This window comes from Meleagris gallopavo, chromosome 2 (genome assembly GCF_000146605.3).
Source record: "Meleagris gallopavo isolate NT-WF06-2002-E0010 breed Aviagen turkey brand Nicholas breeding stock chromosome 2, Turkey_5.1, whole genome shotgun sequence".
Lineage (NCBI taxonomy): Eukaryota > Metazoa > Chordata > Aves > Galliformes > Phasianidae > Meleagris > Meleagris gallopavo.
In genome coordinates, this window is record NC_015012.2 from 70,708,707 (window position 1) to 70,733,713 (window position 25,007).

A 25,007-nucleotide genomic window follows, 5' to 3' on the forward strand; every position below is an offset into this window, starting at 1 on the left:
ATCTAGCAGATAATACTTTATAATAAAACATCACCTTATTGACACATTCAGGATTAATACATTTGAAAGCATAGGTTGCTTAAATAAAATATTTGTTTAAAAACAATCTGAAATTTGTGGATGATGTTGAATGTTGAAACTATACTTTGTGTCTACAAACGGATGTATAAATGTGGAAAAATTTGCCTCAGTTTCTTGTCTATAAGAAAAAAAGTCTTGGTTTCATTAGACTGGAACCTTGATTTTTATGTGATGTCAGGAAAGAAGTACAGATATGACAGCTTTTACTAACAAGTGAAAGTGAAGTGCTACCTTCTGGAAAGCAATATCCAGATGATTTGTTCTTCAATTTAAAAAAAAAAAAAAAAAAAAAAGAAACTGGTGTCAGATTATATAAGCATTTCTTAAAAAAAGAAAATGAAAGTAGCATGTTAGGATAATTCATAAGAGGATTTTAAAGAGGCTCTTCTTAAATTACATTTAACTTTGGCTTAGAGACCCGTGCACTAGAAATGTAAGGTATTGTGTTTATAAAATGCATGTATTTGCTTTGAAAATATAGTTGTAAAAAATTGGAACCCTTTGGTAATATTTTTACAGGAGATTCATCATAATGCTTCCTCTTCGTTAGTCCTGCCGAACCTCGTTGTTTTCTAACATGACAACTGAACAGAACTGGTAAAAATTGGGTTTACCCAGTGTTTAGAGTTGTGAAAGACAAAAAGTGACCTAGATACGCTGCAGCCAGTTCCACATGGTTACGTACCAAAACCAAAGTATTGATTCCATTGAACTTTGTACGTTTCCCTTTTAGCACGGGATTTGGACACCTTCAGTTGTACAAATAAACACACAGGCAAACAGAAAGAGGAGCACTTAAAAAAAAAAGGGGGGGGGGGAAAAGCTGCTTGCTAGAGCTATATAGGTGAAAGCAGCTCAGTGATCTTAGACGAGTGCTTTTATACTTGCAAATGGACACTCAAACACTTTATGTAGAGAATTTTTTTCCTTCAGTTCGGTTTCGGCCTAAAACTACCTCAAGCTCCTCGTTCTCTTCCCCCTCTGTGCACTCTCTAGCTTCACTGTGGTGCCGTTGGCCCCTTCCACCACAAGGACACAGCAGAGAGGATAAGGCGGGAGGCGGCCTGAGCGTAGCGCACACACTGTTCTAAAGTGGGGCTGGGGAGCAGGAAGCGCGGAGTGACAGCACTCAGCGAGCACACAGGGGAAGAGCCATAGAAACACTCATCGGGGTGAGTAACGAGGTACTGAATAAGCTGTACTGGGAGCGTGGCCACGGGAAAAGGATCAGCAGGAAACCGCCCAAAAAAACCGACCGGGCCGCCAGAACACGACCACGCAGTGCATCCTTCTCGCCCCGCCTGCTCGCTTTACGGCAGTGTCGCGCCTCGTCGGCTCTTTGCGGCAGCGGAACCGGCAAGCCGGAAGGCAAGTGCGCGACCGGGCGCGGGCGGGGGTCGGGAGGATGAGTGGGGAGGGCTGCAGCTGCGGCATGGTCCCTCGGTCTTGGCCTCGGCCGGAGCTGGTCTCGCCACGGTGGCCGAGTTTTCTCTCCTTCCGCGATGTTAACGGCGGGCCAGCCCTTGTCCTTCCCTGTGGCCCTTCCGGCCGGGCGCCGTGCGGTGGGGCTCTCCACGAGGGGTGGGCGTGGGGCTCCAGGCCTGGCGTCGTCGGGCTGCTGGCCCTGCCTGCTCTCGGCAAGGGGGTGTTGGGGCGTGAGCTGCTCTGCTGCGAGCAGAGAATAAACTCTGATCTCTTCCCTTCCCTGTTCTGGTTTGCTTAGTGAAGCAGGAGTAAGGCTTGCTGCCAAAGGGGAAATGGCACTGGTGTTGGATGGATCTGAATGCTTTCAGTACTTGTTATTGGTATTAATAAACTCAGCAGTAATAAACGAATTAAAAAAAGAAAAAGGTTTTTTTTTAACCCAAAAAACAGAAAACAACTGTGATCTTAGGGAGTGTTTTCAGGTAGTTTGATTCGTTGTGTCTCTAGTGCTGTGCAGGTTACCATTCGCGTACTTCAGGAGAGTACACTGTGTTGGCATTCAAACAATATTTAGAGCTTTTATAAGTCCTGAATCTTTAATTTAGTTGTTTTTAAAATACTGACATTTGTAGTGACCCCTTTCAAGGCCTTTTAAAGGACTGTGAAATCGAACTATTGAAGTAGAACCAACAATCTTCTGCAGAGTTCTGAACATTCCCATCACACTCTGTTTTACTTTTTCATTACTTTTTCTTTTGGAGTCAAAGCTGAGTCAGCCGTAGTCTGGAGTTCTTAGTGCAGCTGAAAAACTTAGGAGTTCCAGAGAAGAGATCAGAACGCTTACCAACATGGTAGGTTGCAGTTATGTATTTTTAGGGAAAAAAATGATCAAGCTAACCAGCCAGTAGTTTAGATGCAAACTGGCTTTGATCAGAAGACCACATTGTGTCAGTGAGTTTCTGCTTTTTGGCAGGCCATGTAACAAAATAATTTCCTTTGCATTGGAGTTGTTTCTGGCAATGACAGAATTTACACTATCCAAGATCTAGATGTGTAGATATATGGAGGAACTCCTTCCCATTCGTATAGTAATACTGACAGAATCCCTTCATTGCTTTGTCATTGTTTAAATTAGTTTACTTATTAAACTTTTTTTTTTTTTTTCCTTCTGATAGCTAGCTTAGCTTTTGGAGGAGATCAGATCACTTTGATATGCTTTTCCATTGATTCAGAAAGAAAGTAATTTAAGTGTCAAATGACAGTTCTGTCAGTCCTGTATTTATGGAGGCTTTTTTTGAAGCTAAACCTAAAGCAGTACTTATGTAACTTACCTGTTTTTAAAGTAAAAAAGGGTCTGCACCCTGCTTATTTTCACTGTTTTATTTTCTTGTTTCTTCCTTTTTGTAGCTGCTCCTACCAGTAACATAAACAACCTGCTTGTGCTGAATCTTTCCTGTGAGGTTATGTCTTCTAGGTGGGTGGGTTTTTGTTATCCTCCACTGCACCTTTGTACACTGATGTGTCTTTCTAAAACTGGATGCATAATAAAGACAACAGTAGAGTCACTTGATATTGACCAGTGGAAGGAATTTTCTTCCAGTTGACTTTTTTTAGTAACAGTTAATGAAGTTGATATTGGACACTTTCTAGTCTACATGATTTTTATTAAATTATGCTTTGATGCCTAAAGAAAGAAGAAAAAACAAACCCTGCTCTGTAATTTGGACATACTAATTAACAAATGTTGGTAAAAGTTTGTTAGAAAAGTGATAGATGGAATTTGAGCTAAGAGAAGGAAATAATGGCTGAGCAATTAATTTAAGAGATGTGAGGCACCTTAATCTCAAATTGTAATCCTTAGAATCCTTGTTACCATCTGATTCCAAAGCTCTGTTTTTACACAAAATATTTGTCTTGCCTGGAGTTGTCTCTTCTAGTGGCAAATAGCAGGTGTTTGTGATATGTTCTGAAACCAGACCAACCAACTAAAAAACCCAACCAACAACAAAGAAGCATACAGTGATGCTTTTGCTTTCCTACTGTCTTTTAGCACTCAGTGATTTAAATAAGTGATGAGCTGCCTTTAAGCTGTTGTGTTCAATAGCTACCAAGTTAGCTGACTTCATCTAATCCATCTAATCTTTTCTTGAGCATGCTTGAACTTTTAGTCTTTTTGACATCTTGTGACAACGAATTCCCAGATTTAATTATGTTCTCCATAAGAAAGGCATTCCATCTGACACTGTTTTCAGTGTAGCATTCAATTTTATAATGTATCTCCTAATTTCAACATTTATGTAAAAGTATATATATATATTCTTACAATAGCCAGTCATTCTGTATTTACTCATTCTCTTTTTGAATGCCTTATCACCCCACAGAAATTAACAATTTAATGTTTCTTGAAGTACAAGTCCTTACAGGGATCTATCACTGGAGCATTCTTCATGCTAATCTGTCCTTGACTAGTTGGATCTCCTTTGCACAAAGCATTGCTAATGGATACTTGTACTGGCTCTGGCTGGACTAAGGTTTACTTCTATCATAGCCATATCAGTTTGTGGTTAAAAACAGTGTCAGTAGCGCACCACTGTTTTGGCTATTGCTCAGCAGTGCATCAAGGCTTCCTTTTTCCCCACTCTGCCTGCCTAGAGAATAGGCTGTGAGAGGGCAGGAAGTCAGGTGCTGTAGTGACATGTTCAGTGTAAAAACTGAGGTTAAGGAGTTGGTTTCTAAGGTGTCCTAGTTTGGAGGCTGGAAAGGAAATAGTCTGCCTATGGAATGTGATGAGAGATTTCCTGTTGCTGTTGTATGTGCTCTGTCTGTTAAAATGTCTATATCTCTTCTTTTTTCATGAGTTTTCTAGTTTTTGTTCTTTTCCCATCATCCTACTGGTGTGAGGACTGAGCGAGTGGCTGTGTGGATGCTTGGCTGCTGGCTCTGGCAACACAGCACAACATTTAATTCAGATGCTTAAAAATGTGACTCAGGGAAGAAGTGGCTTTCTCTCGTTCTGTGGTAACAATGCTTACTATGATGGGAAAGATTTCTGTGCTGCCTATTCCTTAAGGTTATTCTAACTGCATGACATAGTCTGTTCCCCTTGAAGTTCTATATAACAACTGCAAGACAGGGAGAAAATAGAGGAAAGATAAGACGACTGGTGGATTGGGATAATGGCAGTTTAATAGGGAAAGCAAAGGCTGTATGTCCAAACAAAGCAAAACGAAATTAATTCACTGCTTCCTATTATCAGGCAACTGCTTGACACTAGGGAAAGCAGGGTCTTCATATGAGATAAAGACATGATTCGAGACAGCCAGCGTGGCTTCACCAAGGACAGATCGTGCCTGACCAGTCTGGTGGCCTTCGATGATGGAGTGATGGCTTCAGTGGATGGTGAAAGGGGGTGGATGTCATCTGCTTGGGCTTCTGCAAGGCCTTTAATGTGGTCTCTCACAACGTCCTTCTCTCTAAACTGAAGAGGTGTGGATTTGAAGGATGGACGGTTCAATGGATTAGGAATTGGCTGGCTGGACGCAGTCAAAGGGTTGTAATCAATGGTTCTGTGTCAGGGTGGAGGCCGGTCAGAAGCGATGTCCCTCAGGAGTCGGTCTTGGGACTGGTGCTCTTCAACATCTTCATCAGTGACACAGACGATGGCATCGAGTGCACCCTCAGCAAGTTTGCAGGTGACACCAAGCTGAGCGGTACAGTTGAGACACTGGAAGGAAGGGAAGCCATCCAGAGGGACCTGGATGGAGAAGTGGGCCCATGAAAACCTAATGAGGTTCAATAAAGCCAAGTGCAGGGTGCTGCACTTGGGTCAGGGCAGTCCCAGGTATTTATACAAACTGGAGGAAGATCTCCTTGAGAGCAGCCCTGCAGAGAAGGCCTTGAGGATCCTGGTGGATGAGAAGCTGGACATGAGCCAGCAGTGTGTGCTTGCAGCCCAGAAGGCCAGCTGTGTTCTGGGCTGCATTAAAAAAGGGGTGACCAGCAGGGAGAGGGAGGTGATTGTCCCCATCTACTCAGCTCTTGTGAGGCCCCATCTGGAGTACTGCATCCAGGCTTGGGGCCCCCAGCAGGAAGGAGCTCTTGGAGCAGGTCCAGAGGAGGGCCACTAAGATGATCAGAGGGCTGGAGCACCTGTCCTATGAGAAAAGATTGAGGGCTCTGAGCTTGTTTAGCTTGGAGAAGAGGAGACTCCGGGGAGACCTCATTGTTGCCTTCCAGTACTTGAAGGAAGCATGTAAACAGGAGGGGGAACGGCCATTTACGAGGCTGGATAGCAATAGGACAAGGGGGAGTGATTTTTAACTAAGATAGGGGAGGTTTAGGTTAAATATTGGGAGGAAGTTTTTCACACAGAGGGTGGTGACACATTGGAACAGGTTGCCCAAGGAGGCAACCTGTGGATGTCCCATCTCTGGAGACATTCAAGGCCAGGCTGGATCTGGCCTTCGACAGCCTGGTCTAGTGGTTGGCGACCCTGCACATAGCAGGGGGGTGAAACTCGATCATTGTGGTCCTTTTCAGCTCAGCCCATTTTATGATTCTATAAGACAAATGCTGTAACCGTGAATGGCCCTTCCCTATTCCCTGGGTTTTTATTGGTGAGCATGACATCACATGATGTGGGTTGTCCCTTTGGTCAGTTTGGGTCAGCTGTCCTGGCTGTGTCCCCTCCTAAACTTGCTGGGAAGATGAGGCTTGGTGCTGTGCAAACACTGTGCCACAGTACCAAAGTACTGGTGTGTTGCCATTACTGTTTTAGCCATGAATGCAAGCACAGCAGCACATGCCACATAGGCTACAGTGAACACTTATCTCCACTCCAGCCAGATCACGGACTTTACTGTGAAGCTCTAATGGAGGATTGTATAAGAAAGGGGAAAGAATTGCATGGGAGGGATGTAAAATATTGCTGGTGACTTAGGAAGAGATAAGACACAGTGAAGATAATACCTGACAGTGAGTTGAGTGTGTTAAAAGGATCATGGCCAGGAGGTCAAGGGAGGTGATCCTCCTCCTCTTCTCTGCCCTGGTCAGGTCTCACCTGGAGTACTGTGTCCTGTTCTGGGCTCTCTGATACAAAAAAGACAGGGATCTCCTGGAGAGAGTCCAGCAGAGGGCCACAAAGATGATAAAGGCCCTGGAGCATCTTCCCTGTTAGGAACAGCTAGGCAACCTGTTTCTGGTCAGCCTCGAGAAAAGAAGACTCAGAGGGGATCTGAATAATGTTTATGAGTATCTTAAGTGTGAGAGACAAAAGTACATGGCCAACTTCCTTTCAGTGGTCTGTGGGGACAGGACCAGGGAAAATAGCCATAACTGGAGCATAGGAAGTTCCACGCAAATTTGTGAAGAATCTTCTTCACAGTAAGAGTGACAGAGCACTGGAACAGGCTGCCCAGGGAGGTCAGGGATTCACCTTCTCAGGAGACATTCAAGACCTGCCCAGAGGCCTATCTGTGCAGCCTGCTACAGGGGGGCTGCTTTGCAGGGGGCTGGACTTGATAATCTCTGGAAGTCCCTTTTAGTCCCTGCAATTCTGTGTTTCTGTGAGTACAAACTTAGTGATGCCTGGTCCTAATATTTTGAATGTATATGGCTCTGAAATGTTAAAATGAAGAACTTACTCTTCTCTACATATTATCACCTTTGCTAAATATCGCATGCAAAAACCTACTCAACCCACTGACAGGCATCTGGCAGTGCCCAAGTGAAAACTCCTTGCTTCTCTATGTTCCTCTGAAGTACGAATTCTGTCATTTACTTGTTAAAATGGCATGTTTTGTTTATAAGGAGTCTTCAAAAGTCAATTCCTTAAATCTGAACATGGTTTGTATATCTGACATGCTAAATATTAATGAAACTTCTAATTATAAATAGGAGAATCTTGACTAATGTGGTTATTTCTTAGCTTAAGCTACAACTTGTCTAAAACATTGAGAAATTTTATGTACATTCTAACAGAACATGGCTACATGTGACCCTTTCAAAATGTTACAGTTGGAAACAGATCTGCTCTAGCTTTATCATGTTTCTAAAGACATAATGGAGTTATTTTCCTCTCACTGTAGCAGACAGGAATAATAATGCTATGGTTTTTGTCCCCCTCCTCTTTCTTTTCTCATGAAAGAAGCATTTCTGATGTTTGTAAGAATTGTGAAAAAATAGTAGTTTGGTCTTGCCACTGTAGGAAACTATACAGGTGTCTTTCTCAAAGTATCTTGCCACGTGTATTGCCAACTCTACAGGCAGTCAGCCCAGAAGGAGTTGTCAGCAGCTTTAGATTTGATTTTAGTTTGCAAGCACTGCAGTATTACATGATTGTAGTATTTCTTTTTTTGTTTTGTCCTTTAAGTTCTTATTTTTAATTGTAATAATAAAAAAAATTCACATAGAAAGCTATCATTTGCTGATCATTAAATACCTGAAGTGCTGTTTGAAGTCCCCCCTCAGTATGTGAGCTCTTGGAGAAGACGGACTCTTTCAATTAGAAGTTGCTGGGAGCTGTGTCTGGCAGCTGGGTACATTGATTAAATAAGTAGAAGTAGTAGACTTTAGGAGGAATATTGAAAGGTTGAGGGATACCATACCACTTAAATCTACTCACCCTTGGAAAAAAATTACATAATGAATGTACTGATGTAGGATTTAAACACAGCAGCTTAGTGAGTAACATTCAGGGGACGCATATCAGGTCTGTGACATTTAGGTTGGGTATTCTGAGCATATTCAGAGTTGGAACAGTTGTAGCAGTGAACTGGATAGAATCCACAGTTTTCGGCTCGCAATTGCTGTGTAACTGTAGGAAGATATTTACTCTATCTTTGCAATGAAGTGTGCTTGTGTCCCAGAGGCAGTTTTGATGTTGAGAAGCTTGCCCTTTGCAAATAATCAGTCTTAGGGGTATGGTTACTGAAGTTAACATCTAAGAGAGTTTTCCTGAAACTCTGTCATAACTTTCTGTCTCCTCTTCTACTCAAAAACTGAGACAAGTAGAAAAAGAATGATTTAAACATTATTAAATATGGCAAACAAATTACACAGTATTACTTGCACTATTTTATTGAAATTGATGCTTTTGCATGGACAATTGGTTATCATTATTTACATGTAACGGCTCACTTTTTTCATATTTCTGTATTCTCAATTACAACTATCGATAAAAATCATGATTATCACAAAAGATGCTGGAAATAGAATGAACATATTTGTGGTTTATAGTTCTTGGAAGTTTTCATTTAGTGATAACTGAAATTGATCTGCTACATGACAATTTTTTTTTTGTTTGGTTGAACTTAGAAATACTGTAGAATGTGCAACTTCTTCAAAGTGTTCTAAAAATCTGCATATTTCACTTTTGAAAAATAATTGTGTAGTTTACTTTAAAGTACTTGAAGATTTTGTCTTATTTCAGATTGCCAGCATTACCCATATTACTACCAATTTTATTGATGAAATTGCTGAACATGAAAAAAGATTTAATATTCACTGTAAATGAGAAGCTTTGCTCCAGTGCTTTCATAGAACAATTGTTCTTGAAGATTAAATGTGCATCTTGGTCTTGGCTGTGCTGTGCTTGTTGTACAACTGCTGTGAGTTGTCTGCTAGGTGTAGTGATTTTATTAACCATAACTAATTACTGCAGAAGTGCTCGACAAGAACTCATGATATATGCTAAGACAGTTAATTCAAAATTGACATTCTGTCTTTCCAAGTGATGTGAACTCTTCCAATGGCTTTTCTATGAAAATAGAGTTCATTTTACACCATACTGAATATAGCATGAATTTTGTGATCCATTTTGTTAAAGCTAATGATATGAGCCTCTTACAAGTCATTGCAGTTATTAGACATCTTTTTTTGATGATGAATTCAACAATGTATAAAATAGAAGTGCCATAAAGACCAGAAACAGAATTGTTTAACCAACTCGTTCATAATGACTTTGGTGGTTCCAAGGCTGCTCTGAAAGTTATGCCTCCTAATTTCTTTTGTTGGTTCACAGTGTCAGAGGCAGATACTGGTGTGGCAGTAGAGGTTGAATTTTCCCACCTATATTCCATTACCTTTTGTTGCCATGTGACACTTGGTAGCAGAAGGGCAATCTGACAAAATGGTTTCTGGCGTGGAGGTGTGTATTAAGAATTACCTCCAAAAAAAAAAACAAAAAAAAAAACCTGTGTCCACTGACATTTATCAATACTTACTAAATGTATGTGGAGATCAAACAGTGGGTGTGAGCACAGTGAGGCAATGGGTAATGTGTTTCAGCAGTGGTGACAGCAACAGTGGGTCACCTCCCTGGTGCAGATTTTGAGAAGTGCGGCATGTAGACTCTTGTTGATTGCTGGCAAAAATGCATAGCTAATGGGGGTGACTGTTGAAAAATAGTGTTTAGTAGCTGAAAATTTGCTCCATTGTGTAGTCTTGTTGTGCTCTTTGTATCTGTTGTAGTTTCCTTGGAAATAAGTTGGAAGCATTACTTTTGGAGCAACTCTTTCACTGAGTTTCAGCTTCAGAAGATACTCCTCCATGGTTAACTTGATTTTTTCATTCATTGTCTTGTCAAATGAATCTCAAAAATGTATTTTTCATGTCTGTAAGAGTTTCAACACTGATGTAGTTGGACTTGCCTACATAAGCAGAACAATTCCAATTCATTTTTTGTCTATCCAGTCAGTTTATAAAAATTACAAGTGATACTGTACATACATATGCAAAACATGAGTTCTCCTATATTTGTGCAGGGATGCATTAGCTATGTGGCCTCTCAGTTTCTGTGTCTGAGAAAAAGATCAGTGCCTCATGGACACCTACATTAGATGTCTTATATTTTGTCTCATAGGAACGTAGCTTTCTTAAAACTTAATGCAACTAGTGGGTGGTTATATAGCTCTTTAAAACTTTTTTCCATGTTTTTCCATAATGCTTTCCCATAATGTTTTGATTTTAGCTTTAACCTGTTTCAGAAACTTTCTCCAAGCTGTATTTGGAATCTTACAGGTTAAGTAAATGTGCAGTAAGGGAGCAATCGGACTCATACCATCTCTTTGCATTGTAAGTTGAATAATAGTGTACAGGCACTCTTGGGGATTGCTGTCTTGGTCTTTTGTATTATTTTACTGAAATTCTTTTTAAATGCTGAAAAATTTATATATATACTTTTCTCAGAGGGAAAGCTTTGTACTTCCTTCAAAAATATTTGGAGGAGATGCTCTCACTTTAAAATCATGCAGTTCCAACCTTGAGGTCTATTGAAAATGTGCTTTGAAGGAGATCAGAGTTATGAGGGATAATAGTGGCATTGAGTGAGTAATAAACTGCCAGTTACTTTGAACTGGACTGTAATGTAGTATTTAGGGCATTTGTTTAATTGTTGATAAATTTGGTAAGTGATTCAGGTGCTTAAACACACAGCTGTTGTCATTTTAAGAACTTTGTGTAACCATGTGTCCAGCTGCTCTCTCTGAGTGTGTGGAGGTTTCATGAGTCACACTGACTCAGGGAAATACGATTGATATGGAAAAGTGTCTCAAATGCCGTCGGCGCTATGCTTAGGGACTAAATCCCACCCAGATGCCTGTCATAAGCAAACCTTGAATCTTCAGGATGGTTCAGGCACAGATCTTCAAAAATGATTTCACACCGCCTGGAAGAATGTTGGTGGATGTGTCTTTAAGTGCCCTAAAAGAAGTGGGAGTTAGGCTTTGCATGGTACTTCTCTGTAAATACTTGTAGTGTCTGCTTATATGTGCATTGTAAACAGAAATGCAGTAGGCATGTGAGGTACTGTAAAGAGAACTTATGGAGTGTGTACCTCCAGTTATGTTTTATGGGCCAGTATTGGAAACCGGTGGTTTCTAGTATTTGTGTATGTCTAGGCACAGTTGCGTGTTATCCTTGAGAGACACAGGTGAGTGCACAGCGAAGTTTATCCTATTCTGGGTAATCCTTGTGTTAATCCGCCTTGTTTGCATAAAGGTATTCACTCACATTTATATAGATAGTATTTAACAAATCTTTCTGGAAAGGATGGATTGTGATAACTTTTACCTCTTTCATAATTTTGTTCTACTTAGATCTTCTTGTACAGTGCTGCTAGCTATACCTTCGTAAGAACATTTTCTAATATAATTACTTTCTGTTTCTTACTTTTCTTTTTGGGAAAATTGGAGAATTTTGTGATATTTGGGTGCATCCATTCCCTCCCTTTATCTAATGTTAGGTCACTTCATCCTCCCAGATCTATTTCAGCAATGTTTTGAAGTGAGATATTAGAACACTTTTTGATATTCTGGAAGTGCTAATGTGTGTACCTATAAGCCCTTCTGATGGGAGGAAGGGAGGGGTGGATGGCACAAAGAGTCACTATTTTACTTCTTCGTTGTGCTGAAGCATTTATTCCAGTTTTGATACTGACTGAGATCAATGCCATGTACCAAGTAGCCTCTGAGCCTGCCTGGACACACACATCTTTATCTTGATGTCTCCCCTTCAAAGATGGAACAGGTTTTTGGTCCATCTTTGTTTGGAGTGGAGATCAGCAATGTGCAATCCAGACATCTCAAAAGAATTCCAATGTGATGTCTGAGCCTGTTGCAGAAAATGAGATGTCTGAAAGTAAACAGAGTATACAATTATTAGGATAGCTTATGAAGGTACAAAATACAAACTGGAAAATATTGTTAACTAGTACTATAGCTAACTACCTTGCATTAGCCTGCCATTTTTGATTAATATTTCAGGCTCTATTAAACCTTTATTATCTGTAACTGCCAACCTTATTGTTAGGTGCTGTATTTGGACTGTTTGCAACAAAAATGCTTGAGTAAGAAGTTTAAGTGAATTTAAGATGTGGAGCTTTTGGAGAGGGTCCAGAGGAGGGCCACAAAGATGGTCAGAGAGCTAGAGAACCTCTCCTGGTGTGAAGATAAGCTGAAGGAACTGACCTTGTTCAGCCTGGAAAAGAGAAGGCTGCAGGGAGACCTGATTGCGACCTTCCAGTGTTTAAAGAAAGTTTATAAACATGAGGGAAATCAACTTTCTACAAGGGTAGGTAGAGTGTGATAGGACATGAGGGAACGGTTTTAAACTAAAGGGATATTTAGATTAGATGTCGGGGGAAGATTTTTACTGAGAGAGTGGTGAGGTGCTGGAATAGGTTGCGCAGAGATGTTGTAGATGCCTTACTCCTGGGGCTGTTAAAGGCCAGGTTGGATGGGGCCATGGGCATTCTAATCAGATACTTCACCTAGCGTCTGGCAACCCTGCCTGTGGTAGGAGGGTTGGAATTTTCTGTTCCTTCAGATTCCTTCCATCCCAAGTCATTCTCTGATTCTGTGATAATGCAAGTGTCCTCACTGTTTTAAAATAGCTTTTTTTCAGCTGTCATTTGTCTTTTTAGCTTCTTTTTCATTAGAATTAATTATTCCACTATGATAAGTGAGAGTGAAATGCTGTTTTATCCATGTACTGTTTGGTCCATAACAAACCCATTAATAGCTGATATCTAAAGTCTTTTTTTATTACTTTAGTAACTGGTAGTAATTTTTTCTAGTTTTCTAAATGAAAAATTTACACAGACAGCAAGGAATTTTCTCATAATTTAAATTTATAGGCAGCCAAAATCTGGTAAAAAATCTTAACATTCCTTAAATAGTTTAAACATGGTAACTGCTGTAAGTTTTTAAGGGATGTACCAAGCCCAATAATGATAGCTACAGAAGCTGGTACTTCAACGTAGCCTATCTACCTATTGTTGTTTGTAATTCTGTTAATGCTGTGTTATTCCATTGTTTGTAAGTAAGGAAAAATTTATGTACAACTTGAAAATAAAGGTGCATCATTTGAGTAATCCCCTTCTTAGTCCTACGTGGCAGCTGGCTAGTTTTGTTCAATAGGCTAGAAATATTAAAATAAATGTTATTTTTTGTTTGTTTTTAAATACATTGGACTGTGATGTTTGTAACATTTTAATGGAGAAGAGAAAGAGATGGTTCTGTTATTTCCTTAAAAAAAAAGAAAAAGGCTAGAAGTTGGAGGAAAACTTAATGTGAAAATACAAAGTGGAAATCTTCTCCAGTAATGCTGGTTACCTTTTGTAATAGCAATAACAATGTTTTTAGGTTTAACGAAGGAAAAACCTGCTGAGATCCATGCTGACTGTTAGGTTTCTCTTCAAACAATAAAATGTGAATGGTTTTGTACTTGAATTCTCTTTTAGTTGAATATAATCTGCTTTTATATTTTCCTTTTCCACATAAAAAGTTTCAATATTTAACTCACATTTCTTTTAAAAAGAGAACTAAAATAAGCTTTAAAAGATATTGCCTCTCCACAACAGTTTACAAAGGTGAATATTGCTTTTCTCGCTTTACAAACAGAAATTTTGTGGAAAGATGAGTGTTTTAAAAGGAAGTGGAAATTTGAGATAGTGCTAGGTATGTGTAAACTCCTGTTCTTTTTTTTTTTAAAAAAAAAAAAAAGTTGGCAGAATGTATCTGAATAGTTCTTATTTGGTAGCAAAACCTGACATGCTTTGCCATGTAGAGTTACACTCATTTTAGAGTTAAATTGCCCTTGGTTTGCTCAGCCCAGAACAGAGGAGCTGATGGGAGGCCAGATGGTGGCTGCAGCTCTTCCACAGGAGCTCCTCACAGGATCTCCATGCTGTCCCTCTGCTCTGTGTGACAGCAACAGGGCCCAAGGGAACGGCATGGAGCTGTGTCAGAAGAGAGTGGGGGTTAGGGAAAGGTTCTTCACCACAGGGCGGTGGGCATGGAACAGGCTGCCCAGAACAGTAGGCAAAGCCCAGAACTGCTTTGATTACAAAGAATTGACTGGGACAACACTCTTAGCCACAGGGGAGCCAAGAGTTGGATTCAACGATCCTTATTCACAGACCAGCAGGATCATTTGATACAGATGTTTGCCCACAGCTTCATCTTAAACAGGTTTACTTCTTCCAAATCAGAAGGAATTTGATAACCTTATGATGGCTGCAAGAAGACAAGCAGTAGCTGATACAGTCTGAAAGCCGTTAACTCTATAAGTATGCTCTGTAAATAAATAAACCTACACTTTATTTTTTTGTGTTAATTTATATTTTATGTCAGATGGGCACTGTGTTTTTGACTTAGCACTTACAGCTGGCTCTAGTATGTTACAGAATGATATTCTAAGTTCATATACCTGTTTTTGTATCTATCCTGTTTTCAAATTGTGGGTTTTGTTCCCTTATGAGGCAGATTGCTGTGCCCTTGTGAAGATGTGCATTGCATGCAAGCACTGGAGTTAGCCTTTGGATAAGGTACAGAAACCCTGGGTGTCTGTACTATCAAGCCAGCCAGCTCAGACTACAGGATCATATGATGAATGAGGTTGGAGGGTACCTCTGGAGGTCATTTTGCACAACCCCTGCTCAGACAGGATCTTGTACCTCAGGTTGCCCAGGACCATTTCCAGGCTGCTGTTGAGCCTCTCTAAGGAGAGGGAGGCTCCGTAGAGCAAGTTTTGAAAGTGTTTATGTGTGTGTAGGGCAGAATTTATTAATACAAGCTCAACTATAGGGCTTCTGGGCTGGATTAGACTGTTTAGCCAAGTCTGTGCTCAGGGAGAGAAGCCCTTATTTGTCCTCTAGGATTCCAGGTGTTTTATTTAAGAAAATATTAAGAACTCAATTAGTAAAGGAGGAAGAAGCTCTCCTTTAAAGCCACTCTTTAACCAAATTAACCTGATGGAGAAGCTTTAAATCTCCTAAATGTGTGTATGAAATGTGGACTTTTTAAAAATTGGATTCAGACTATCCTAAATTACTGTACATACTATTTCAGAAAGGATAATTAAATTAATAAGCAATAATAATATAATTGTAATATTTTTTTATTGTAAAGGACCGTAATTCTACAGAAAAAGTTGAAGTAGAAAATACATAGCCAAAACATCATCTTCAATTACTAATGGCAATGCTGTTGCTGGAGCAGTATCAGTGATTTATCTTTTTTGTTGGATAGGGATTTATTCCTTCAAATTTTGAACACTAGTTCTCTGCTTTGATTGTGCTTATGGTGATGACAGCGTGTTTTCACTAGGAACTATGCTATTATGATGTGACATGTCATATATTCACTGAATATCTCAAAAGTAGCAAAGTTGTTTTTATGTCTGCTTCTATGCTTGAATTTAAATATGTCCTCTCTATCCACTTCAAAGACTTGTTTGTTTTCTTTGTTGTGGTGTTTTTTTAAATGTTATATTCTCACACTCTGTAGCTTTGTTATTATAGCATTTCTCTCAAGGATATCAGCTGTTGTGATAACTTCATTTTAGATTGAGAAGCAAAGATGCATGACAAGGCGGTGACATTTCTCTCTGTGATTGGAACTGAGCTGATTTGCTTTTGTGCTATGCTGCAGTGGTGTTGATAGCTAAAATACAAATGAAGTCATTAGATAAAAAAAAGTTAACGATAATTGGATTAAAGCAGGAGTTCTGTGCAATGTGTGAATGTTCAAAAATTGTTTTAGTAACTTTTTTTTTCAAGTTATTAGATTTCTGGATGGCTCATGGTCTTCAGGCATGGTAAGAATGATGCAGGCCATTACATTTGTAATGGTATCATTAATTGTTTCAAGAATAATCTAATCTATCTATTTGCTACCACTAGAAATTGTAGCTGTGCATTAGAATTCATTGAACAATTTAACTGTTGGCGCCTTTCAAAATGAAGCAACTTTGAGAATAGTTTCTGTAAAAGCTTTGGCATGAATACAAGTTCAGTTGGAAAACAGATGTGTTTTGCTGTATAGATATGAGCCTGTTTTGCATGGGAAATAATGTGCAGAAGTAGGCTGCAGTCTTGGAGAGTGCGGTGCTGTGTGTGTGTGCAGCTGTGTGATGAAAACATCCTGAGGCATTCTCATTTTTGGTTTTCTGGTAGCTTTTTTTTTCCCCCTTTTCCTCTTATAGTAGTTCAGTGATACACATGGTCCTTTTTTCCTGTCTTAATTTTCTTTGCTTACTTTGCTGTTTAGTAATTGTTAAGCAGTTGCCAAAAGGGATGTCCCTGTACCAGTGCTAGCGGCTGTTAATGACCCAAAACCCATCAGTGCACACTGGTTCAGGGGAGACTTTCAAGCAGGTGGTAATTGCTTACTGCTGTTTGCAGCCAAGTTCAGTTGCCTAGATTTCAATATAATCCTCTTTTGTTAGCAGTGTTAAAGGAGTAACTGCTGCTGCACTAATAACTTTAGGGAATAGAGAGAACATGCTGAGTAACCACCTTATGTTTTGACTGCTGTCTGTGACTGCCACCTCCCTGTCTCGAGTCTTGCTTAAAAATGTTTTTGAGTGAGCTTTTTAATATCTTTAGTCACAGTGCCTTCCAAGTTGTATTTGCTCAAAAGTCTTCCAAGTTTCTTATATGAACTCATGCTTGTAGCATTAACAAAACTCTGTTATTTTTTCCTTCTCATCTAGGTGCTCGAACTGGGATTTAATTTTTTTATCCTATGGATCACTGAATGAGTAACAGATGGCCTTGCCACGTCTTACAGGCGCTCTACGCTCCTTTTCAAATGTCACTAGACATGATGATTATAGTGAAGAATTAGCTGACTTAACGGTAAATATATTTTTTTTTCAAATTATAATTATAAACTATTTGTGTACGTAGTAAGAATTTTGTAGTATTTAGAATAAAGTTAGTGATGGTGAATTTAGATACGTTCTATTTTTTTTTTTCCAAGATATGCATTAAAATAACAGATGCATTGTGGATACCTGTAATATGAAATGAAGCTCGAATATGGAGAATTGTAAATAGAGGTTTTCTGAAGAAAAAAAATATCACTTCTATCTTCAAGAAGGAACCAGTGAATTACAGACTGGTTCAGCATCACCTTGATCTCTGTGAAGGGGATAGAATAGCTTATCCTGGAAACTGTCTTTTGGCACACAAAGGAGAAGAAAATAATCAGTACTCAGCATGAATTCACCAAGCAGAGATTATTCTTAACCAATTTGATAAGCTTCTTTAATGAAATCACCAGAGTGGGGAGCAGTGGATATTGTCTTCCTGAACTTCAGTAAGGCCTTTGATACTGTTTCCTGTAAGATCTTTATAAAGAAGCTCCTGAAGAATGGGCTATGTGAGCAGACAGGATTGCAGACTGGCTGAATGCCCAGGCCTAGAGGGCAGTGGTCAGTGGCATGTAGTCTAATTGAAAGCCAGTAATGAATGGAGTATCCAGGGGTCATTGCTGGATCCATTCCTTAACATTTTCATGAATGATCTGGACGATAGGATATATGGCACTCTCAGTAAATCTGCAGATGACATGAAACTGGGAGAACCACCTTACTGGAAAGCAGCTCTGCAGAAAAGGATCTGGAGACTAAGGTGAACATGAGTCAGCTGTCTGTCTTTGCTACTAAGAACACTAGCAATATTCTTGACTGCATTAGACAAGTGTCACTACCAGGTCAAGGGAGGTGATGCTTCCTCTCTACTCAGCAGTGGTGAAGCCCCATCTGGAGTTCTGTGTCCTGTTCTGGCCCCCTCAGTATGAGAGAGGCCTGTACATGCTGGCAAAGCGCAGCTTACAGCCACCAAGAATATCAAGGGACTGGAGCATCCGGAGAGGCTGAGAGAGCTGGGACTGTTCAGCCTGAAGTCTCAGGATAACTCATCGATGTCTATAAATGGCTGAAGGGAGGATGCAAAGAGGACGTAGCCAAGCTTTGTTCAGTGGTGCACAGTCCCCAAACAAGAGGCAGTGGGCACATACTGGAGCTCAGGAAATTCCCTCTAAACTCTAGGAAGTACTTCTGTGCTATGATGGAGTAGTGGCACGGATTGTCCAGAGAAGCTGGAAAGTCTTCTTGGAGGGCATCAGAAGCTGCCTGGACATGGGCATGGGCACTCTGCTCTGGATGTCCTTGCTCAAGCAGGTGTTGAGCAATATGGACCCAGAGGCCCCTTCCAACCTTAACTGTAGCCTGAGATCTCTTTAGAAGTTGCAAAAGTTTAGCTTTCTCAGGTGTTTTCCCTTGGATTGGGTAAAGCAGCCTGTATGTATCTTTCTCCTTCCTGACGCTCAAGTATGTAAAGAATAGGTAATAGGGAAATGAATTGCTGTTGTTACAACATAATGATTGAGTGCAATTGGAAGGAGTTTCTTTCAGTCAAGTTGTTTTTGTCATTGTTTGTTATTGTTTGTTTTAAAGTAACGACTGTATATAACTTTGAAGTAAAAATATTAAAATATTTTGCATTTTCAGAAAAAAAGAACAAAACAACAAGAACTGTTACTGAAATCTGATCTTACTTGGAAGAAGATAATAAAGTTTGTTGATGACAATTTAGACAAAAAAGAATACCAAACTGTAAATGGTGATTTGAAAACTATATTACAAGCAGCAAAACAAATAGGTAGGTTTTAATTCACAAATTATCCTACAGCTAATTTCTTTGCTCTTTGTTTTAAGATGATGTCTGCCTGCATACCTTCATACTGTTACAATTTCAGTTCTACTTTAACTCCAGTCTTGCTCTGAAGTATCTTTGAAGTTCTGTTTAATCTGACAACTATGTGCACAACTACATCTTCTGTTTTATTTTAAAATGTGATTCTGTTTTTATGCCCTTTCTTGTTTTTTGATAGCACTGTTATATGATGTGTTATGGTTTGTAATCCACCATAAGTAAGCAAAAGCAACAGCTTCTTTTGTCGTGACAGTATACTGAAGAAAGAAGAGTCTTGGTGTTAGCTGCTTTAATTCCACAGGGTTGGTATCTTGAAAATTGGTTGCAGTGAATGAATTTTTTGCTTTAGTGTATTATCAGAAGAAAAATTTCAAATGTATCTCAAGTCACTGACAAGCATTTTAAATTCATCTGAAGATACACGTGTTCTAAACTTTCTGCTTTGTGGTTCTTTCCTTCCATATCATAAACATGGCAATTTGTTATTTTTATAAACTTGTTTTTAATTTGACTCTTTTTCTAACACAACGGTAGAGCTTGTGCTGTAGGAGAATTTAACCTCTTCATGCCAAAAGTTAAGCGTATGGCTACCTGTCTTCCTGAGACAGAGATACTTGTAGGAAGGGCCACCTCTTTGTCAGTATAGTGATCTATTGTTTGATGTATGTCTTTGAGCTGGCATTGGTGATAAGTGAGGTTTGGAGGAAAGTAATGCAAGATGTGATGTGAGCCATCTTAGGGTGTAGGAAAAATCTGGTGTGTTACTAATTATGCTTAGTAGATAAGAATTGACTTACTGACAAATGTCCAACTGAAATATAGTCCAAGGGTAGCTCCCAGTTCAGTGCCCTATTTTCTGTTTGTGCAGAATGCTTGTGCTCAACAATGCCTTGACTTCTCAGTGCCCATGCTGTGGCTATCGTGATGATGCCTTTCATGGAATGAAACTTGTTTGGAGAAGTAGCTACGTTTATTCTAAAAAAATAAAATCAGAATGAAAAAAAAACTAAAAAAATCACTGAATCTGACATGAGATCAGATTGGCTCATGGGACACTTCACTGTGCATCTGTTCCATACTCTAAATGATGTTTTGTTTGCTTTTTTTTAATCAGCTCTTTATTCCAACAAATATAGAAAAGGGGCAGCTGTAGTGATAATTGATCAAGAAAATGTTATCTTTTTAACTTCTTTGGAGATTGTTGACACAATTCATGTTCTTTTACTAATTTTTAAGAGATGTTTATTGCTGTGCTGTAATAGAAAATACAAGTTTCAGACACAGGTGTGATGGTTAAGGAGAGAATCCTGTGATTATAGAATTAATATAGCTATTAATTTAGTTGTTTTTCTTTTGCTTTTTTTTTTTTAAATTCCTGTTTTGCACACATGGACTTGAAATGTATTAGCAACACATTCAAGAATTTAGAGATGCTAATGAGATTTCTCTCAGCACTTCATTTTAATAACATACTACCGATATCATTTTATTAAATGGTACTCTTTCTGTCTTCTCGATCAGGATTAGGCTATTAGGAAAATGTCAACATCATCAAACTGGGAACAGGCACTGAAGTGGTGCTATGGGAGATACTTGACCTATCTGTCCCAAATGTCCCCTCATGAGCAAATATAGACAGCCATGCTACCAGGATTGGAACACATGCTATGGTCAGAAAAATAGGTTGGCTCATTGTTCCACTCTAGCTTGTGGTCATCACTTGTAAAGTTGTCTGACGATTACCCCTGCGGTATCCAAACTGCATTTCCAAATATTATGATTCTCTTTCCTCATTACATGCTTTTTTACTGTCATTCAGCCTTTCAAATAAACAATCCTTCTGTAGTTTTTCCCAGTTGGATCCCACTTTTCCTGGAATCACAGAATGTCTTGGGTTGGAAGAGGCCTTATAGATTATTTAGTTTCACCTTCCTGCTGCAGCTAGGGTTGCCAACCAGTAGATCAGGCACTACATCAGGTTTCCCAGGGCCCCATCCAGTCTGACCTTGAACACATCCAGGGATAGGATATCCACAGTTTCTCTGAGCAACCTGTTCTAGTACCTCATTGCCGTCTGAGCAAAGAATTTCCTCTTTACCTACCTAACTTCTTTTGATTTAAAACTATTACCTCTTTTTCCTATTGTTTTGCTACATAGCTACCTGTCTTAACACCATCCTTACAGATTGAGAGTAAAGAATAGGACATTTTCCAACAGGAATATGATTTTATTAAAAGTTATCACAAAAATGAATAAAAGACTTGAAGTCTATTGTGGAATTATAATTCATTACTATAGGTAAAATATTTTATTTTGGTGAACCTTTAATTCATTTTCTTTTATGTGATTCAAACAGCTGTCCTGTAGTGGCTTTCATTTCTTAGCCAGTGAAATATATAGTTTTCGTATTTGTTTTCGTTTTAGATACTATGCTATTTTTTGTAAGTAATGTAACCTAAAACTCAGTATGCATTTTTGAGGAAGCACTGCTTGTGAGACACACATTCTACTTAAATGTGAGAATTACCTGGGAGAGGAAAACTAAGATTTAAATAAGGACCACTCTGGCCCAAGAAACTGTGAATTAGAGCTGGAGAGAGATTTGTCAGTGTCATTTTCTTTTATTCTGAATATTTATATTCATAACAAGCAACCTGGGACAAGTGGAGGAGAAGATCAGCATGGTTGTTTTAAATATCCACTGGTTACAGTTTAACTGTAAGAGATTCTACAGTAAAATGTAGTTAGGGTTGACAAATATGACTCTCATGTTTGTAATAGAAAACATAAAACCGTATGAGGTATAGCAGGTAGGTCAAAATATTGGATGGTGGAAAAGAATAAGTTTATAAGTAAAATCAGTATCTGATATTCTTAGCTGACAATGCTATCCATGACAATAATTTGGCAGACTTGTATTTGCAGTCTTAATGACAGAAACATATACTAGCTGTGTGATATTTATTTTTTTAATATTCATTTTGCTGGAACAAAATTATTTTATGTGAGAACATTATATTTCTCCAAACTTTAATGGTGGGTTGAGTGTAATAGAGCATATTGAAAGACATAGTGGTAAATTTTTTTTGTAATGGAAGGAAAGGGCAAAACAAATAAATGCATGATTATTTAGTTAGAATGAGTTAGGACAAAATCATCAGCTTTGATGCTTCTGAACAAACATGTAATATGACCAGAAGAAAAAAATACAGAGACTGAGGCACAAAATGAATGGACAGTAATATTCCAACCATCATCATTGGAGATGTACAGTCTCTGCATGCTGTTTTTGTTTAATTGGAAGGAAATAAACTCTCATCCTAGGCAATGGATACTGAAATATTAATTTACTTCTTAGGGAAAATATTAGTAACCAAAATGATGTGAATGGCTTAAAAGAGAAAACAGAAAAGAGTAGTGTCACTTGCCATGTTTGCTGGCTTATTTATCTACATATATTTGGAGGGATGAGGAATTATTTTCTCAGGAGATGTTTCCACAAAATAGGAGGCACTGATAGGAGAGCTAGCGCTAAATAAACCGAAGAATCTTTCAGTACTAGTGTTCTTTTTGTTTAATATGGTGTATTTCTGCTTTAATACTGGAAACTTGTAAAATAATGGGTACGTATTTCTACATTACGAATATGAGTGCAGTTTGTGCAGCCCAATTTAGGTGGTAAGTTTTCAAGTTAAAAAAAAAAATAAATCAGAAACTAATTCCTTTATGGTTAAGGATAAACAAGGAGAGTAAACCACCTCATTTCCACTGAGAAGTATTTACACACATCTTGAATGTGTGTGCATTTACCTTTATGTAGTTAATCTGGATAGCTAATTATTATGTAAATACAACCCAAAATATCTTAATGAGCTTCTCAGCTTTTCATAGTTCACTTTAGTGAAATTCAAGAGAAGTAGTGAAGTTGTTTGTTAGGTTTCTGGTTACTTGAATACATAGGACCATAACTGGACAGCAGAATAGAGTAAGGTACAACACTGTTTTGGGTACTCATAAGAAAATAACCTAATTAATTATGCAGGAAGTGCAGCTTTGGTATTTTTTAATTTAATATTGAGCTTTTAAAAATAAGTAGTTTACTTTAGCAGCTCTTTTGAATTAGCAGCACTGGAGGTGTTATTCACTTGAAATGTATTGTTTTCTGTTGAAGTTATGCCAATCAATCCTGAATTGACCAAATAAAGGCATCTTGAAAATAGCAGTTGTTGACATTAAGCTTTTTAAGATGCTTTAAAAAATTATGAAATCTTGTAAGAAATGCTAGTTTTCTGAAAATGGTGGAGCAGTCTGCCTGGCTTCTTAAAGCACTTTTTTAAAATATAGGAGAAACTTACGCATATTGTTCTTACATTCAAGGGGAGAGAAAAGAAAAAAATAGAAAAGGAGGGAAAAAGAAAATCATGCTGCCTGTCTTTGTTTATTTTACCCATTGTCTTTTTCATTCTAACTGACACTTAGGTTAATAATATAGTGTTTGCTTATATTTTCCTTGAGTGCTTCTGAGAATATTTATGTGAAAGGTAAATTCATTCTTTTCTCTAATTATATTATTTTAGAGTTGCACAGTACGACTTTTGTAAGTAAGCCAGTAAGATTAAATTCACACATTTATTTGCTTTTACTTCTTTGGATAATTTTTGTAATATACATGCATTTTGTAGTACCAGAAGCAAGAATGTAGTAATTTCCAGCTGAGTTCTGTATGTTTAGTCTGGTTTGAATATTCAGATTAGGCAGTGAATAAACATTGTTTCAACACAGAATTCTGTTGCCGTTAAAAAGCCAGTAAATACACTAGTGTGAATGTAAGACTCAGGCATGCTTTTTCTCTTGGAAAAGTAAGAAAGCAATGGTAATTCCTAATATGAATTTCTAATAAGTAGAAGGGGTAATGAAGACAGATGCTTTACTATTTCATGCATTTTATAATTCAGTAGCTTGCAACAATTGCTACTTCTTGTTATGGTCGTCATTTTACATCTTTGTTGATGAGACCTGCGAGAAATTGAGTACAGTTATGTTATAAGCAATGAATGAGAATTAGTTTGAAGTGTATAAAATTACATTTGTTTTTGTTAACAGTTGGAGCTGAAAATGGACAAGAAGCAATTGAAAGCGGAGCTGTTTTTCTCTTTAAGACATTTCACAGGAAAGAATGTGTTGGTCATGATGAGACAAAGGCCATCAAGCAGATGTTTGGGCCATTTCCATCATCATCTGCTACTGCAGCTTGTAATGCCACATGTCGGATTGCTTCTCACTTCACTGAAGAACAGCTTACAGCCCTCATACAGATGGCTGAGGAGCAAAATGGTGATAACACAGTGTTCTTTGGTAAAAATATAGTGTTTTCATTTGACATGCACGATTTGGATCACTCTGAGGAGCTGCCTGTAAATGGTGAGGCTGATGCTCAAAGAATTATAAGCTTAGATTATAAGAAATTTCTGAATAATCAGCTGGATCATCTAAAGAACTGCTGCAATGAGAAGTCTGATCTCAAGTCTTTGGGAAAAGTAGATGATTCTTTTTTATGGTCTGAAGTTGGAAAATATCTGAATGAATCTCAGGGTGGTACCCCTGGAGGACCAACAACAGAAGATCTCTGCTGTACTTTGTATGAGATGCTTGCTTCTCCAAAGAGTGGTGATGAACTTCAAAATGAGGTACAGTAGAGTATTAGCTATACCGTATCTATTTGAATGTTGCACAAATTCCAGATTATTTCGTATTAGATTATGCCAATGAGCATACTACTGAAGTGTTATCTATGCTTGCTTTGTCTCTAGAAAAAATTCATGGCAGCAATCTCAATCCACCAGACAGATGGTGAAAACAGCATGTGTTTTTTGTGAATAGAAAAAAATTTTTTCCTCATAACATACAGGCTATTATTATTATTTTATTTTTTTTTTTGCTGACCTTTCCTGTACTTTCTTTCTAAGCAATTGCTCTTTTAAACTACCATATAAAAGTATG

At 38.5% G+C, this 25,007-nt stretch overlaps 2 protein-coding genes across 2 annotated transcripts in view; both read left to right on the forward strand.

Moving 5' to 3' along the window:
- LOC100549353 (activating signal cointegrator 1 complex subunit 3) overlaps positions 1-1,490 on the forward strand; it is a 126,635-nt gene extending 125,145 nt beyond the window's left edge. Inside the window, exon 19 of the mRNA XM_010707593.1 lies at positions 1,191-1,490. Within this exon, the coding sequence (XP_010705895.1) occupies positions 1,191-1,490 (300 nt within the window). The remainder of the gene's footprint in view (positions 1-1,190) is intronic.
- LOC104909884 (activating signal cointegrator 1 complex subunit 3-like) overlaps positions 604-25,007 on the forward strand; it is a 51,501-nt gene continuing 27,097 nt past the window's right edge. The window contains exons 1-5 of the mRNA XM_031552526.1: positions 604-678; positions 1,078-1,449; positions 16,999-17,143; positions 18,802-18,952; positions 24,111-24,694. Coding sequence (XP_031408386.1) covers positions 17,054-17,143; positions 18,802-18,952; positions 24,111-24,694 — 825 coding nt within the window. The 5' untranslated portion in view covers positions 604-678; positions 1,078-1,449; positions 16,999-17,053. The remainder of the gene's footprint in view (positions 679-1,077; positions 1,450-16,998; positions 17,144-18,801; positions 18,953-24,110; positions 24,695-25,007) is intronic.